The 17,249-nt window shown below is 40.7% G+C and overlaps 1 protein-coding gene and 1 long non-coding RNA gene across 4 annotated transcripts in view; one reads left to right on the top strand and one right to left on the bottom strand.

Annotated features, from left to right (window-relative positions):
- The window catches only part of LOC140704322 (uncharacterized), a 27,983-nt gene extending 10,895 nt beyond the window's left edge, over nucleotides 1-17,088 (bottom strand). The window contains exons 1-2 of one of the 2 annotated variants that reach the window (XR_013540287.1): nucleotides 1,036-17,088; nucleotides 22-211 (exon numbers count right to left, since the gene is read on the bottom strand). This is a non-coding gene — a long non-coding RNA (uncharacterized LOC140704322). The remainder of the gene's footprint in view (nucleotides 1-21; nucleotides 212-1,035) is intronic. The other variant, XR_013540288.1, reaches the window with a different exon arrangement.
- Nucleotides 1-17,249, top strand: part of RHOQ (ras homolog family member Q) — a 63,086-nt gene that overhangs the window by 26,759 nt on the left and 19,078 nt on the right. For both annotated transcript variants that reach the window (XM_072989283.2, XM_020796865.3), the window contains exon 3: nucleotides 17,085-17,249. In XM_072989283.2, coding sequence (XP_072845384.2) covers nucleotides 17,085-17,249 — 165 coding nt within the window. The remainder of the gene's footprint in view (nucleotides 1-17,084) is intronic.

Genomic DNA, 17,249 nt, shown 5'->3' with positions numbered 1-17,249 from the left:
AATAGTAGTGGATAACCTCACCTGGATCTGTGAAGATTCTCAGTCATCTAGGTGAGGTTATCTGATAGTTGAGGCATGGCAACTGGACTTCTTTCTTATTAGGTTGAAACATTTCGCTACTCATCCAAGTAGTTTCTGCTTTGCTAAGTCATAGTAGATATCATCCACCGGTGCCCCAAATGAGAATTGAAGAGTCTGGAGTATGAAACACCTTAAGGGAATCATGTGATGACATCAGGCGTTAAACTCAAGATTTTAATCCTTATGTAGCAAGACTCTGAAGTTGAGCTAGGTAGGCATTTTGCTATGAAATTCCCCTTTTCAACAGCTGCTGAAACATGGAGATTAGATGTATCTTTCTTGGGAAAACAGAATGAGTCACCAAATTACTGGGCAAACATTATTTCCCAATTCTCAGTGGGAGGGGTTGCCCTTTTCTGATAAGTACAATCAGAGAAAATATTGATTTCTTTTCCCCTCCCCCTAATAGTCTGTTCACAGTGTGCCCAGTGGGCATAAGGTCACCTGAACTCCCATGGTGTTGTGTGTGTTTTTATCCAAACTGACATTTGAAGCTGCAAAGCAGCCTTTAAAAGTACACACATTAAACACGTTCTGATGCCTCTACTTTAATGACAAGCCAAAGGCAAATGTAGACTTAAGAAGCCAATATTAAAAACTATCCAGAGATGCTAAGCAAGAATTAAACACTGGACATCCTGCATGATACATGGGATTTACTATTTTATGGTGGGTATATACATTTCAACTCCTCCACGTAATTTATACATATATTAGAGCAGTCTTCCTCAATCTGTAGCCCTCTATCTCTTTTGGACTATCCATTGGCTAGGGTTCTTGAAGCAGTCGCAGCAAAGTCTGCTGTAAACCAGGTTATAAAGACAATGATTTAGCAATAGCTTCCAGGCTGCTCATGTTGTAACAGCTGTTTTGCCCATTTGTCAGAAAGAGGTTCTATTTCTTTTAGATCTTTGCACTAACTTGCTGATTGTTGATTATCATATCATATCTTACCTTATCTTGTTTGTGTTGCTTGAATACCTTAAGCACAGGCCTCTTGTGGAATTACAGCTTAGTGAGAAAAGAAGAGAAGGGAAATACTTAGTTTTTTGAATTACAGATCCTGGAATCCTTTAATGGCCATGTTGGCTGAAGTATTCTGGGAGAGGTTCAGCTGCAGTGATGGAAGTGGCTGCTGATTCACTACCTTGGGATGGCCAGCTTACTTTAGGTATTCTTTTGGCTCCATATTGTCTGTGTCCAAGTTGTGCCACACCATAACAGTTCCTGGAGTTGGGCCATAATAATATTTCATCAAGGGGGCAGATTTACACACAGTGAAATTTATATATGCTGTAACTATACTTTGTTACTCCCTAGTCTGGAGATTCTGGAATTTATCACCTCCCAGAAAGTAACTTTTTTTGGCATCTTCTTCCAAATACTAAAAGGACAGACAGTTTTCAAAGCTGTTTCTCAATCTCTTATTGAAGATAATTTACCACCCACTCTCCATCTTTCTGTTTTTATTATTCCCCCCTCCCCGTGACCCACTGTGCCAGCAGACTGGCAATTTCCTAGCCAAAGGCATGTGTTTGTGTATGTATACTTTTAACATCACTTCATGTTTGAAGCTGTTTCTGTTGGAATTATTTCACCCTCGTATGCTGCCTTTAAGAAATTTTTGGCAGGAAGGGCTTTTCTGAACTGGGATGAATCCAGCAGCAACCAGTTATTCCATCTCCGGCTCAGAATTTGGAAGAGAGCCATGCTTCTCTAATCAAGAGTTCTTTCCCTGCTGTTTTTTAGTCAGATAGTCTGAAGACAGAGTGATGTAGTCTGTGGATAGAATAAGTCTGTGTTCTGTCAGCCATATTCAGTTAGCCAGTATGCACTTAAGCTCTGTTCATATTAGTCACCATTTTTCTACATAATGCTATTTGTTTTGATTTATGAAGAACTGTGAGTAAATTATAAACCATTTATTCTTTCTCTTAACAATATCTCGATTTGAGCTATTGAGACAGTAAGTGCCAGTTGAGGAGAACTAGCAATAAGAGGTGGTTTATTGAGTAGAGATTTGAAACTACTTTTTCTCTGTAGGTCCCTGAATCTTTTCTCACTGCGTAGTCAGAGGTTTTTAAGCCATAAATTTCACACTCTGCCAACAGTTTCATTACACAGTGCTAGCCTCTTCTGTATTTCCACACATGTGTATTCAGTATATTCCATTAAAGTTCTTCAAATATTTTTCATGCCTTAAAAATATACCCTCCTTTTTCTGAGCTAGGAAGTTTTAAGCTTCATCTTTTCTTTTCTTTTCTTTTCTTTTCTTTTCTTCTTTTTGGTGCATAGATGCATGCTTTTGTCAAAGGCACTAGGTTTTTAGGATAGCCTGCTTTGTGGATCAGGACCCAGCTTGAGCTCTTAAAAACCTATATTGATGAGAGGTGAACTTGTATACAAATGCTAATTTATCTGAAACTGTAGGCTGATATGTTCCTCCAGGCTATGCACAGGGTGCAGTTCAGAAGGAATGAAGACAAAGCACAAAATTAATTGACTGCTAAAATTCAGCATCTTGAATACCTGAACTTCTTGTTGTTGTTGTTGTTGTTGTTGTTGTTGTTGTTGTTGTTGTTGTTGTTGTTGTTGTTGTTGTTGTTGTTGTTGTTGTTGTTGTTGTTGTTGTTGTTGTTGTTTAAATATCAGGTTTTCTACCCCATGGACGTGAAATATTAAAAGGGGGAAGAATTGCTATGCAAGTTTTATAGGGGGGATATTTAAATTAACCCCATACTCACAAGAACACAAGAAGAATTCTGCAGGATTAGATCAATCTGTCCTGTTTCCCACAGTAGCCAATCAACCGGTAAGCAAAACATGGGCACAATAGCCACATTACTGATCTTAGCAATTGGAATACAGAGACATATTGATTCAAATCCTGAAAGCAGTATGTAGGCAGCGTGACTAATAGCCATTCACCAGTAGCCATTCCTACAGTTTATACCTTTTAAAGATAGAACCTGATTTTTTCCGCTCAGAGGAAAACTACCAATAGTTTAACAGCTTAAAAACAGAATAATGGCCGTTGTGCACTGTTATTTCTGTTTTCTTTTTTCCTATACCAAGCATAATTTCATGTTTATGTGTGCATGCATATATGCACACATGCTATTATACCTATTACTTTTCTCATAATCACTTTGTTCTCACTCACAGCTGTGTACATTTTTCTCCAAATTGCATAGCCATAAATATGGCTGCAACTTTTCTCCGTGGGGTGTGTGTGTTGACTGAGCTTCTTGATCATATTGATTGTCTTTTTCTGCACCTTTCCCAGCACTACAAGATCCTTTTTCTGTCATAATGGTTGGAATTGTACACAATATTCCATATGCAGCTATAGTATGGATTTCTGTAAAAGGTATTACATGATTGGCAGTTCACCTCCTCTGAGCAGAAAAATCAGGATAGATTATATGAAATAGAGGCAGAGAAAATGAATTATGTAAAAGAAAAAATAATGCATTTGCTTCTGATTTCTTGATTTAGATGGGTTGCACAAGAGTTTTGTCATAGCAGTGAACTTCTAGGAGAAGTGGTGGGTAGGGAAAATAGCCTTATTCAGCCATTACCTAACCCAGTGTCACCAGAATGAGAGGAGCATTGCTTTCCCCCCTACAAATAGATGTTAAGTCTGAAGAAGAGAAGGTTGCTGCTCACATGTGGACTCTACATACAAGTGAAATCTGGGTTCTTGCATATGTATAGCACACTGCTTACTGTATGCACAAGCAGGAACCTCTCCTCTTCAGACTCTTTCCTGCTTGGGTCAACAAAAAAGATGAGGGGGACAGTGAGGTGAAGTATTATTTTCTAATTGTGCTGATGATTCTGGCTCAGTTTAAGGACTAAATAGAGTTGGTGTCAACTAGCCTCTTGACTGGAAATGGCACTTCTGTTTGGGCAAATGTAGGAAACTGCTTTATATTGACTCAGATCCTTTGTGCATCCAGCCCAATATTTTCCTCACTGATAGGCAGTACCTTTGTTGAGTTTCAGGCAGGAGTCTTTTTAAGCCCCGTCTGGATATGCAGTGAACTGAATTTAGGACCTTTTGTGTGCAATCTAGATGTTCTACAAGGCTGACCTATAGCCTCTCTTGCAAGGAGGCATGGTTCTTTTCACCACTTGAGAGCTGGAATAGGTTTGGCTGTCCTAAGCAGTGGAGCCAGCATCTTCTTCCTTCTCCTTCCACTTCCTCTTGCAGCTGTTTTGGACAATCAGAGCCAACAGCTTGTTTCCCTGGAGATGGCCAGGGTTTCTGTTGCTTGTTTCTGACCTAACTTACCTCTGGAATCCTAATGCCTTGGCTGGTGTAGAATTCCCAGCTGCCCAGTATTAACACCCATTCAGTAGCTAATGATAGCTTATACAGTATCTTCATTTTTTAAAAAAGCACTAAACACACAAGCAACTGTTTATGGGTAATTTCGTTCTAAAATTTATCTATGGAGATTCCAAAGCTTTATTGTTTGAACAGAAAGCAAAACACAGACCTGAACAGGAGTTGCTGAATATACTTAATCCTATTTTTGATTGGTTAGAGATAACCTTCCAAAAGGGGGAGAATAGACCAATCTATAGGTAAAGTTTTAGTAGTTGTTCTATTTACTTGTATTGTTTATTTATTATATTTTAAACTCATCTTTCAACAATAACAAAAGCAGTCAAGGCAATTAATTATCATCATTAAAAATAAAAAAAACAAATTAAGCAATAAAATCATTAAAACACATATTTTAATGGTTTTATAGTTGTTCCTTCCCACTGGAAAGGGAAATTGCTTCTAGGAAATGATTGGTGAGTAAGGTGTTCAAAGGCTTGGACCATCCACTATTATATTAAGTGTGGACGTTTTAAACACCATACTTGTCCTCTAGGTGCATCTGCACTACATTGTTAAAACAGTTTGGGATGACTTTTATGGTTATAGTTTCCTGTGGGAATAATGGGGATTGGTATTTGCTGGAGTATTTAGAACTCCAGACCAGGATATTTGGGGGTGTAATTCAGGGCAGTGATGGGAAATGTTTTGTTTTGGGGCCACTATAACTCCCAGAATCCCAAAGCAATTGTGAGATTCTGGGGTTAAAATCCAAAGACAAACATTTTGCATTTCATGTGCAGGGGAGTGTACTAGTGCTCTTTAGCAGAGAATTCCAAGCACCTAACCAAACTCTGTGCCCATGGTGTCATAGAATAAGCTTTTAAATGTACTAAAGTATAAGTATAGATTCACGTTCTATCTTGTATTAAGGATTATGTTCCTGGCAATATGCGGCTTGTGCATCACATTTAGGGGTCTTCCTCCAGTATTTGGGGATGAAGCAGTCCCCCCTTCCCAGTCTATTGGTCAATATTGTTACTGGCTGCCACTGGAAATCCTTTTGTCCCTTCTCATTCCTTGGCCTAGTTTGTGCGTGTTGCAGAATCAATAATAAATCTTTCTGAGTGATGCTACTAGAGGCTGTAGATGAAAATTGCATGTTCAAATATTCCCCAGCCTGCTGCACAAAGCTTCTTGAATATAAAAAAGCTAAGATGTCAGGTGATAGAGGAAACCTGGTTTTCCCCTACCATGCTTCCTCTCCCCCCCCCCCCCAGAATAGCTCTTTTTCAGGAGCTTTGAAACACACAAGCTCCTGTCTGCTGCCTAAAGTGGCACAATTAAGGTAAAATATTTCCATTTAAGCTGCTGCAAGAATAAATTGTGCCACTCTCAAGAACCATCTAGTGTATGAAGAGGATGATGGGCTGCTTGCTACAGCAGTTTCTCAGCCATGTGATAATGTCTTATTCTCTGGTATTGTTATGAGGTGAATTTTTCTCATTATATGTTTTGGCCATTAGCTTTTCTTCTCTAATGACTTGTTTTCCAGACTGTTCCAATGATCAGTGAGAGTAATAAGCTTCATCTTCCTGTCTGTGATAGAAGTACTTCAATAATTTCATACAGTATTACTATTAGGCTCATATCTTGGGTATATTGTTCCTTTGGGGGCATTGTCATTATCTGATTAATCTTCACTATAGTTCAGAGCCTACAAAAATTACTTTTTTGAACAATAGCTTGTAGAACCTCCCCCCCACCCCCAGGAAACAGCCATGCTGGTTGAGGAAATCTGAAAGTTATACTCCCAAAAAATAAACTGTCCAAGCTGTGATCCATAGAGCAAAGAATTGCTTCCATTCAGTGGATGGGTGAAGAAGCCCATTTTCCTCCCTGCCTTTTGTGTTCAGCCATGTCACATTGAATGTAAGCAAAATGGGTGCTTGAGGTAGACAGGATGTAAACAAGGCCGGTCCTATCAGGAGACAGAATGAGGCAGTAACCTCAGGCAACAGAAGAGCCTCTTCCCCTCAGCTGCTCTTCCAGAGACCCTGGTGATTCCCCTGTGTTTCAGGGCAGAGGAACATGGGCCACCTATTCTCTGAAAAGAGAGAGAGAGAAGAGATACAACAAAAACCACTAACTTGGAGAAGATAAGACACCTGGACTCTGGATCATGAGAACTTTGGGCGGTGATTGGAGTGTTCTGAATTACCCTTACTTGGACTTAATTGGTTGATAGCTTGAAAGAGTAATTAGGAAAGAGGTCCTAAAGATATGTAAAATGGGAGGGTTTGTGCATGTGAAAAGAAGGTTCTGTGAGTGCTGTGGACTGTGAGACACAGAGGCTTGCTCTTCTTTTCAAGAAGAAGGGGGGGGGAATAGCCTAGCTTCTAGGTGCCAACATGTAGGGACTTATAGAAAAGATGATTACCTAGCTGTTTTATTTTAATTAGAAATTGTAAGTTTATTTAAACATTGTAACAGATGGATATTCTCAATGCTTATGCAAAGCTACAACTGTATTCTAATGAATCTACTTTATTTTCTTAAAAAATATAATTCTTCAATAGAGGACTAGTCTCTTGAATACAGCAGGACTATAACTAAATCCAGTGTGGATGAAAGAAGTTTAATAGTGGCTACTGTAAATAGAGGTCCTACTGTCCTACTTCTAAGGAAACTCATAGCCTATGTTTTATTGCTTTGGAAGCAATCAAGGTTACTTTTAAGATTCAGTCTTGTCTATGGAGCTTACTACGCACTTCTGAGGCCTAAAGAACCTACCTCAGGAAATAAAGGTACAGTAGTAGTTTTGCGCCCAGAAGGACAGGATTGTTACAAGAATGTTATGAAAGTTTTAGTAGTTTTTGAATGGCTGATGTAAATATCAGTCTTTTTCGTATAAGCACATGTATATATATTATGCACATGATGGGGAGAGCAGCTATACCAAATGTGTTGGTCTTTTATTGATACATGCACATTTAGTATAGTGTATGTAGTTTTGCTACAAAAGGTGCACAAGATGGTGTCCACTCATTCCAAATACAAAAACTGACATGCACAAATATCACTAAATATTAGGAAGAAATTCTCAACAGTAAGAGTTGTTCATCCATGGGTGGATTACCTTGGAAGGTGGTGTATGCTCCTTTGTTGTAGGTTTTTGGACAGAAGTTGGAAAGCCATCTGTCAGGTTTGTGTTAGCTGTGGATTTTCTGGTTTGCTGCAAGGTTGGACTGGTTGACCCTTGGCCCTTTCCAACTCTGATTCCATTATTAGGTAGCTAAAGATTATTTTTCCTCAGGTAGATAGTAGCCGCCACTGCAGTGAAGAGCAGGCTAGCTTAGGAGTATAGAGCATACCATGCGACAGAGACAGTGCTATCTTTCAGTATTTGCCACAACTTCATATTGTTAAGCATCTGTCACATGAGTCAGCTATCTCCATCTGTCAAATGACAGGGCCAGCTTTGTAGTGACATTGAAAATGTTCTTGCTGTTGTTTTGGATACTGGTTCCACATGCTGATGGAGAATAAATGAAGGCAGCTGCTATAGAAGACAGTAGATTGTTTTTCAGGGCATTGAAGGCGTTTATAAAGAGAAATTATCTTTCATAGTATACACTGTCATCTCACTTTCCCCTCTAAGAATTAGAATTCTTACTGTTTGGTTGTGGTTTTTTGTGGGGGGTTTTGGCACCATTTCAAAAACCTGCATGCATTGTTAGACTAAGAGAGAAAGAGAGGAATAAAAGCAGTATGTGAAATGGTGCCTTTTTTCAGATTAACTCCAGCTCTCTTAAAAACTATTTGCAGCATTATAATAGTCAGAAGATTGTATTCTCTGGAAGCAAACTTTATTTGTAATAGTGAGGTTACACTTATATTTTCCTGCACTCCCCAGTTATCAAAGATAACGTTTTCCTGGATAGAAATAAGTAGGCCAAAAAGAACTAGGCATGTGAATATATGATTTTTTTGTGTGTGTCTTGTTTGTCACAAGACAGAGGTTAACAATCTCTGGTGCATGGGAATTGTATTTTTGGCTGTTAATGGCTAGCAGTCTCCATTAATTGATCTAATTAATTTTTAAAGAAGTTGTGTGTGTGTGTTTAGTCGTGTCCGACTCTGTTAGTGACCAATATAACATTGAGCAGCAATAAAGTTCAAAGGTTAATTGCATTCTGTGATTTTTGTTTGTTTGTCCAAAGCCTACCTCAGTTCTTATCTAGTTCACTAAATAATCTCTATGGTGTTGTATTTTGAGAGAAAATCAATGTTACTTTTAAAAAAGAGAGAAATTAAAGTCCCATTCATTTAATTCTTTTTTTTCTATGTTAATTTAGACCTCACTGTCTTTAGCTGGACAATTTTGTTTACTTTTGCTAGTGTTAATTAATTCTTTCCCTGAAATCCTGTTGCTTAACGTAATAAGTTGCAAGTCAACTATGTAGGTCCATTGAATCAGTGGAGATTTGGTGAGTGAACTCTTCTGTAAGTTCCAGTGATTCAGGGAGCCTAGTCGACTTGCAGCTTACAATGCTAAGCAATGTAATAATGCATCAGGAAGTCTTGGTTTTAGATGTACTGTAGCACATCTAGACTGCAAGTGCAACATTTCTATAGCCAGAGCATGACTGATATATACATCCGAAAGCAGGAACTTTATATATCCTTCTTTTGCTCTTCAATAGAGCAAAGCAATTGTATGATTTAAGTGCCTTGTACATTTCCATGCGTTGGCTTTAGTTTGGTGGCTGCTATTTGCCATGAGAGGAAATTCTCAAGAGAGAAGGAATCAGTTCTTCCAATAGAGCCCTGAAAACAATGGATACCCCCAAAATCTATACTAGGAGGTGCCAGTTCTTTTTAATATGTTCATAAGTAATCTGGAGTTTGGGATGTGATTAAAACAAAAAGGGACAGTGAAATGCACCAAAACAGTCTCTCTAAACTTCGAAAATGAACATTAAAATGGCAAAACTGGTTCATAGTAAAGCTATGTAAGAACCATATTGAATTGCTTATAAGAAGCCTGCCAGTTGGACTGGAGTGCAGTTGCAGTATAAAATAATGGAAAATAATGGGCAAAAGGACAAAATAATCTTTGCTTCTCATATGTCAGTAGAGTACGTGCTAGTAAAGACTGACCAGATCTTGGAGTAATCAGACTACAGTTTTAAACTTAAGACAAAAGAGAGTCCACTGAAACCTTGAAGACTAAAACATTTTATTTGGCATATCTTTTTATGGACTCAAGCCCACTTTTTCATTTACACAAACACAGGGAAGGAGGGGAATGTCAAATGTAATAGATATGCAGAATGTCAAGTTCAGCGTGGTGCTGGCCTTAAAAGTGGTTGTTAAAGGTCACTTAACAGTCCATGGGAGGTGACAGGTACATATCGTGAAGGTCTCATTAAGAGTCATTCACAGATCATTGGGTGAGGACAAGTATGTCCAAATATAGATAAACAGGCAAGGAGAAGGTCTTAGCTCACTGCAACAGAAGAGTACAGCTTGTGCTACTCAGTTGGCTCTGCTTGGTAGATCTATAAACTACAGTAGTACCTCGGTTTACGAATTTAATGTGTTCTCCAGGATAATACGAAAAATTCATAAACCGAAAAGCGGATTGCCATAGGAACGGGGGTGGCATTATAAACCTCCAGGCACAATGCATCCTGGGGAAACTTTCTTCGTAATGCAGGGAAAAAATCGTAAATGGAGCAATTATTTTCAATGGATTTCCATTCATAAACTGAAAATTATGTTAACCCAGGCGTTCGTAAACCGAGGTACTACTGTATAAAGTAGCTCCCAGTCACCTGACTTCTGCCAACCCTAAGAGAAGACAGTAGTAAGATGGACTCATAGTTTGACTCAGTATGTCAAACTATATGTCCTGGGGCTTCCATTGTGTATATTGTATATATAGCAGCAGCAATATGTTTTTTCAACATAAGATATGGGTCTGAAACCTTGGTGACACCCTGGACAAAACATTATCATGACTCTGACCTGAATATTCAGTGCATAGGAACAAGGTCAATTGCTTGTTCTAGATGGATTTGCACTCTGAGGCAGTAGGTACACAATCTGAGGTTACTCTCTGATCTGGCACTGGCACTAGAGATACAAATATGCCTTTTGGCAGCTTTGGGTAGTCAGATATCTGCATATATTTCTCAGAAGGGATTGTTTGAACTGTAATATTCATGGAATTCCTTGTTGATGATTTTTAAGGATGGGCAACCTGTGGCCTGTAGACTACAGGATGCCCCAAGGGCCCAGTGCACCACCACAGACTTCTGACACTTCCCCCGGTTTAACAAACAACAAACACCCAGAAAGTATCCATATGCCCTCTGGGGAGTGTGTGAAAGGTGTAATTCTGCCGTGTTTTAAGGGCTCCCTGGGGTCTCCTACATTCTCCTCCTCTTTTTTTTTCAATTGAAAAAGGCCACTGAAGTGTACAAAGGGACTTTTTCAATTTTGTTGTTTAATCGTTAAATCATGTCCAACCCTTCGTGACCCCATGGGCCAGAGCACGCCAGGCCCTCCTGTCTTCCACGGCTTCCCAGAGTTGGGTCAAATTCATGTTAGTAGCTTGAATGACACTGTCCAATCATCTCATCCTCTGACGTCCCCTTCTCCTCTTGCCTTCACACTTTCCCAACATCAGGGAATCTTCTCTTCTCATGAGATGGCCAAAGTATTGGAGCCGCAGCTCCAGGATCTGCCCTTCCAGTGAGCACTCAGGGCTGATTTCCTTCAAAATGGATAGGTTTATTCTCTTTGCAGTCGAGGGGACTCTCAAGAATCTCCTCCAGCACCACAATTCAAAAGCATCAATTCTTTGGCGGTCAGCCTTCTTTATGGTCCAGCTCTCCCTTCCTTACATCACTACTGGAAAAACCATAGTTTTGACTATGCGGACCTTTGTCGGCAAGGTGATGTCTCTGCTTTTTAAGATGCTGTCTAGGTTTGTGATCGCTTTCCTTCCAAGAAGCAGGTGTCCTTTAATTTCGTGGTTGATGTCCCTATCTGCAGTGATCATGGAGCCCAAGAAAGTAAAATCTGTCACTGCCTCCATATCTCCCCCTTCTATTTGCCAGGAGGTGATGGGACCAGTGGCCATGATCTTAGGTTTTTTTGATGTTGATGTTCTTTGATGTTGACTTTTTCACTACCTACCCATTTTTGTAGGAAAGACTTTAGGAGGGAGGACCATGGCAGTGTATATTGATATCCAAAAGTCCAGATATAGAGATATACAGACCTCTTGAGGATGGTCACAATTGATTTAGGCTGTGATGAGATACCTCAGTGAGAAAAATTTAAGCCCCACAAGATTCCCGATTCCTTGCTTCCAGTGTGAGACTGAGACAAGAAGCTTTTTTTCCTTGTCAGGATGACTGTAATATGCACAAAATGTCTCTGTCCAAACTAGTGTTCTTTTCCTTTGAGAAGCAAAAAATATACACTTTGCAAGGACAGAAGGCCTGGATAATTTTTCAAAAGATTTATATTTATTTATACAGCTGAGATTTTACCTGTCTATGGTGACCTCCCCCCCCCCCCCGGGGCAGGGAGAATGGACCCATGAAAATGGTCTCCCTTGCAGGCTTCTCAACCCAGAACGGTTTTGAGAGGGCTTCCGGCTAACCTGATAGATGACCCTGTTGAAGCATAAGTCTATAGATGGTATCTGAAGGCGACCCGGGCAGCTGACACGATCACTCCCAAAGCCCTCTCTGCTCCAAAGCTCACGCTGCCCTTTGGTATACCAACAGGTTGTGAGCTATGAAGTTATTAAGGAGACAATTAGAGAGTAGGTGGAGAAAAGATAAGATGGCACAAAATAAAGCTGCAGTTAAAACTATAGCCAATAAATATGCTAATGCCCTTAAATGGCCAAGAAAGACCTTTAACATCTCGAGGACTGGTGAGGCTGCAAACTCACACGTGGAAGTGTTCTGGGTGGTCCATGACTTTACCAGTTCTGGCCATTCAAGGCCTTGTTTTGAGTTCACTAGTGATCAGTTTGCAGTCTTAGAGCAAAAATTGAGGCCATTTGGGCCGACCTTGACTCCAACTGCAGCCTAGCTGATACTGTTGCTGTTGAATTTCCAATTGCCCAGTTGGTTCAGTTTGACCCTGTAATAAAGGAGGAAGCCTCTAGGGCAGTGACAGCGAACCTTTTTGGGCCCAAGTGCCCAAACTGAAAAAACAAACAAAAACCTGGTGGGCAGCAGCAGAACCGGAAGTGGTGGTGGAGAAAGTGGAAGTGGCAGTGGAAGGGGGAATCCCAGGCACGGAGATGCCTTGAGACCTGACTCTGGAACCAGCACCAGCTGCTCCGGATCCTGGCCCACCGCCTGTCAAAATGCCAGCAACGTGGCTGCAGCCGCTTCCTCAGGTTTGCCTGCCGGGGGGAGGAGAATCCAGCGGCTTATGGGTCGCGTGCCTGCGAGAAGGCTCTGTGTGCCAGTCATGGCACGTGTGCCATAGGTTCACCATCGCTGCTTGTAGCAGGCCACTCTCAAGCCCTTACTCATCCAGGCCTATAAGAGTGCTCACTACCCCTCACCAAAAACTTGCTGCCACCAACCTATCCTTTAAATCAAAAGGACAAGGGTTTCTTTTCAAAACAAATAAAGTATTTATTGATTACAAGAAATAAAAGGAGTAAATCACAGGTATAAATCAATTATTCAATCACTGTTTCTCAGACACTAGCTCACACAGACTTTTCCCTCACTGACAGGCTCTTTCTCACTCTCAGTCAATCTCTTTTAATTACTCCTCTCTCAAACTCTGATCCCTCCAAACTCCTCACACACACCTTATATAACCCAGCTCCTCCCACTTCTGCACCACCCTCCGTCCTCTCATTGGCTGAGGTTCCCCTGCCCAGCTGTGACGGACAGGTGAGAGCAGAGCTGAACGCCACACTGTTCTTCTTTGGGTGACAGCTGTAGGCCCATGGCCTCTTCCCTGGATCCTTGCCCAACATGACTGATCAGATCCACGAAGGGGGCTGTGATTGATTGGGTCGTGAGCATTATTAATTCATCACTGAAAGAGGAAATGCTTCCCTCCCATTTAAAAGAAACCATTGTCCGACCTACCAGCAAACACCCCCAGTTAGTGTCAGACAACCTTAACAATTTCCATCTGATTCCTGGGCATGGTGATTGAGAGGGTGGTGGCAAATCATTTGCAGTCATACCTGGAGGAGCAGGATTGCCTTGACCCATTCCAGTCTGGATTCAGGCTGTGACAGGGTACTGAGAAGACAATGGTCATGCTTCAGGATGACCTTCTGAGGGAAGCTGATGGGCAGATGCACCCTATTGGTACTCCTAGATCTCTCAGTGGCTTTGGATACTGTTGACTATGGTATCCTCCTGGACAGGCTCTCTGAGGTTGAGATTGGGGGCTTAGCACTGAGGTGGCTCCAATCCTTCCTTGAGAACTGTGTCCAGAGAGTTCAGCTAGGGATGGAGGTGTTGGCACCTTGTATGGGGTTCCTCAGGGATTGGCAGTATCCCCGATGCTCCGTGTTAAGCTGTTGTGGGATGTCATCAGGAGACTTGAAGAAAGGTGTCATCAGTATGCTGATGACACACAATTCTATCTCTCCATTACCACCTCTGCGGTGGGTGCTGTTCAGATGTTTGAACATTGCCTGGTTGCAGTGCTGGAATGGACCAGGGCTAACAGGCTCAAACTGAACCCGGACAAAACAGAGATTTTGCTCCTCAGATTCCCCTCCAATAGGTTAGGTGGATGGTCCCTAGGCTGGATGGCTGACTTAGGGACCAAGTGTGTAATTTGGGCATCTGAGGAAAGTTGGTAGGAGACCCCTGATATAACCTCTTCAGGCTGAAGAAGCTACTTGGATGAGTAGCAAAACGTTTCAGCCTCTTTTAAGAAAGAAGTCCAGTTGCCATGACTCAACTTCCAGATAACCTCACCTGGATGACTGAGAATTTTCACAGATAAACCATCCAATACTTCTAATTCTTAGAGGTCCACGAAACAAATAATTTTGCATTATTTTTATAAAATCAGTCCTATATACTGTATATGAAAAAAAATTCAGATGTTGCACTCATCAAAAGAAACTCTCTTGATGGCATTGCTCTGGTGAGAGCCCTGATCCATGATGGCTTGAAATAAGGTCTTTACTTCTGGAACATCTGAGCCTTGTGGTATAGTGGCTAGACTGTTGGATTAGGACTCAGAAGACTTGGGCTTCAATCCCCATTCAGCTATACAACTCACTGGTGACCACTGTGAACTTGACCTACCACACAGGGTTGTTGTGAAGATAAAATAGAGAACAGAATCATGCTACTGTAAACTCGCTGGAAAAAAGGCAGAGTATAAATGTAACTATGGAATGGTGTCAATAATTATCAATTAACAAACTGATAATTCCTTCCCAGTTCTAATTAAAAAAGGCAATGCCTTTTCCGGGTTTCTATCACCTACTGCTTCAGCAGATTCTCTCAGAAGATTTTTCTTTTTTCCCACTTAGGTCTTTTGATCTTTGTATTTCATTTCATTCTGATGTACTTCTATGTTGCTCCAAAATTTTATAACCTAAGGTAGAGATAAAGGTTCCCCTTGACATTTAGTCCAGTTGTGTCCGACTCTAGGGGGTGGTGCTCATCCCCATCTTCAAGCCGTAGAGCCAGTGTTTGTCCGTAGACAGTTTCTGTGGTTACGTGGCCAACACGACTAGACTAGCAATGCCATTACCTTCCCACCAAGATGGTACCTATTTATCTACAGTGGACCCTCGACTTACAGACGGCTCAACTTACAGACTTTTCGAGTTACAGACTTCTCTGGCTGCAAAATTTAGATTCGACTTGCAGCCAGAGAATCGACTTACAGACCAGAAAAAAACCAAAATGGAATAAAAATAGAATAAAAACCACTGGTTATGGGATTAATTGGTTTTCAGTGCATTGTAGGTCAATGGAGATTCGACTTACAGACTTTTCGACTTGCAGCCACCATTCCAATACGGATTAATTCCTTAAGTAGAGGGTCCACTGTACTCGCATTTACATGCTTTTGAAATGCTAGGTTGGCAGGAGCTGGGACAAGCGACGGGAGCTCACTCCGTTGCATGGATTCGATCTTACGACAACTGGTCTTCTGACCTTGCAGCACAGAGGCTTCTACGGTTTAACCTGCAGCGCCACCACATCCCTGCAATCTAAAGGGATTCATAAAAATCAATCTATCAAAATTGTAAAAAAATATTTCTGGTTTTCTCTTAGCTAGGAGTGAGGAATAAAGGAGCTATGCAGAGCATACAATTTAACCCTTTGATCAATAGGAAACATTGAAGTCCTCTCTGCTCTACATCCTCATCCAATTAATTTTCACTGGCTGCTGTCCATATGTCTCTAAATATTATGTTATCAAATGTAAAAACTGAGACTGTCCTTTTATGAAAGCTGTCATGTCTGAAGTGGAACTTTGAATGCTTCCTATGTTCCTTAGTATTCAATAACTAATTGTTGTTACTCACTGCAGTGTTGAAAAAGGAACTTGTTCTGCTCTTAGTTACTTTCCCATTATTTGTGTTACTTAATAATAACAATATTTCAGAACTGTTATTTCAGAATTACATTATATTTACAATATTACAATTGCAATATTTCAGAATTACATTAACTTGAGCAGTTCCTGTTTAGGTGCCTCAATGCCTTAAAGTGCCCTTTCAAAGTAACTAGAAAACAGCACTTGTTATACTTGTTATTGAACTAATTTTGTTCCTACCCGTTAAGTTATTTTTAAGTGTAACTGTGACACTCTTGTACCCAGAAGTAACTAGTTTTTGGTAACTATAGTTCTATATACAGTAGAGGTTAAGATAACCACTGTTCTGGAGCATCCATCATTCTTGCTTTAAGTGGAATATCTACCCCTGCACCTTTTATCATTGCTTCCTTCATACTTAGTGTTAAGTCTGAAAAAAGAGGTTCCTGCTAACATATAGGCCCAAGCAAAACTAGATTTTAAAAAGATTTTTCCACTCATGCGGGAAGCTTATGCATGAGCAGGAACTTTTCCTCTTCAGACATGGTGCTGAAAGTATGCAGAAAATTATGACAGTGCGGGTGGAGCGGGACCATTCCCTTTAAGTATGTTCAGAACAGTTGATTCTATAATGCCCAAGTGGAGCTTAATATTTCTTGCAATTTATTAATTCCAAGCTGAAGTCTGAAGATACAGTCAGCTGTCGTGCTGAACTGCAAGATAAAGTCAGAGAAACCTGAGTGATTTGTGCTGAGCGTGCCAAGTTCAAATCTCCACTTAGTCATGAAGCAAACTTGGTGAGATGGGTAGAAGCAAAGAATGGAAGTTATTTTGGGGATTACTGTTGTCACCATCCAAGCCCTGGATATATGTCATTTTCATCTTAACCCACACCAGGCATTTCTGTGGGGGTAAAATGAGAAGAACCCTTTGTACCACCTCAGGCTCTTTGGAGGGAAGGGGCAGACATAAATGTAATAGTGATGCAATGGTTGCTCCAAATGTGAACACAATGAACAGATTTTCCGTGGCTGAAACACTGGCAACTACAGTAGTGCAGAATGATACATAGGTATATTTTTGTTTTCAGGAAGACTATGATCGCTTGAGACCACTATCATACCCCATGACTGACGTATTCCTCATCTGCTTCTCTGTGGTAAATCCAGCTTCTTTTCAGAATGTGAAGGAAGAATGGGTGCCAGAACTAAAGGAATATGCACCAAATGTACCATACTTGTTAGTTGGAACCCAG

This window comes from Pogona vitticeps, chromosome 1 (genome assembly GCF_051106095.1).
Source record: "Pogona vitticeps strain Pit_001003342236 chromosome 1, PviZW2.1, whole genome shotgun sequence".
In the NCBI taxonomy this organism is placed as follows: Eukaryota; Metazoa; Chordata; class Lepidosauria; order Squamata; family Agamidae; genus Pogona; species Pogona vitticeps.
Note: the sequence above shows the minus strand (reverse complement) of the source record. Positions and strands in the feature narration are given on the sequence as shown.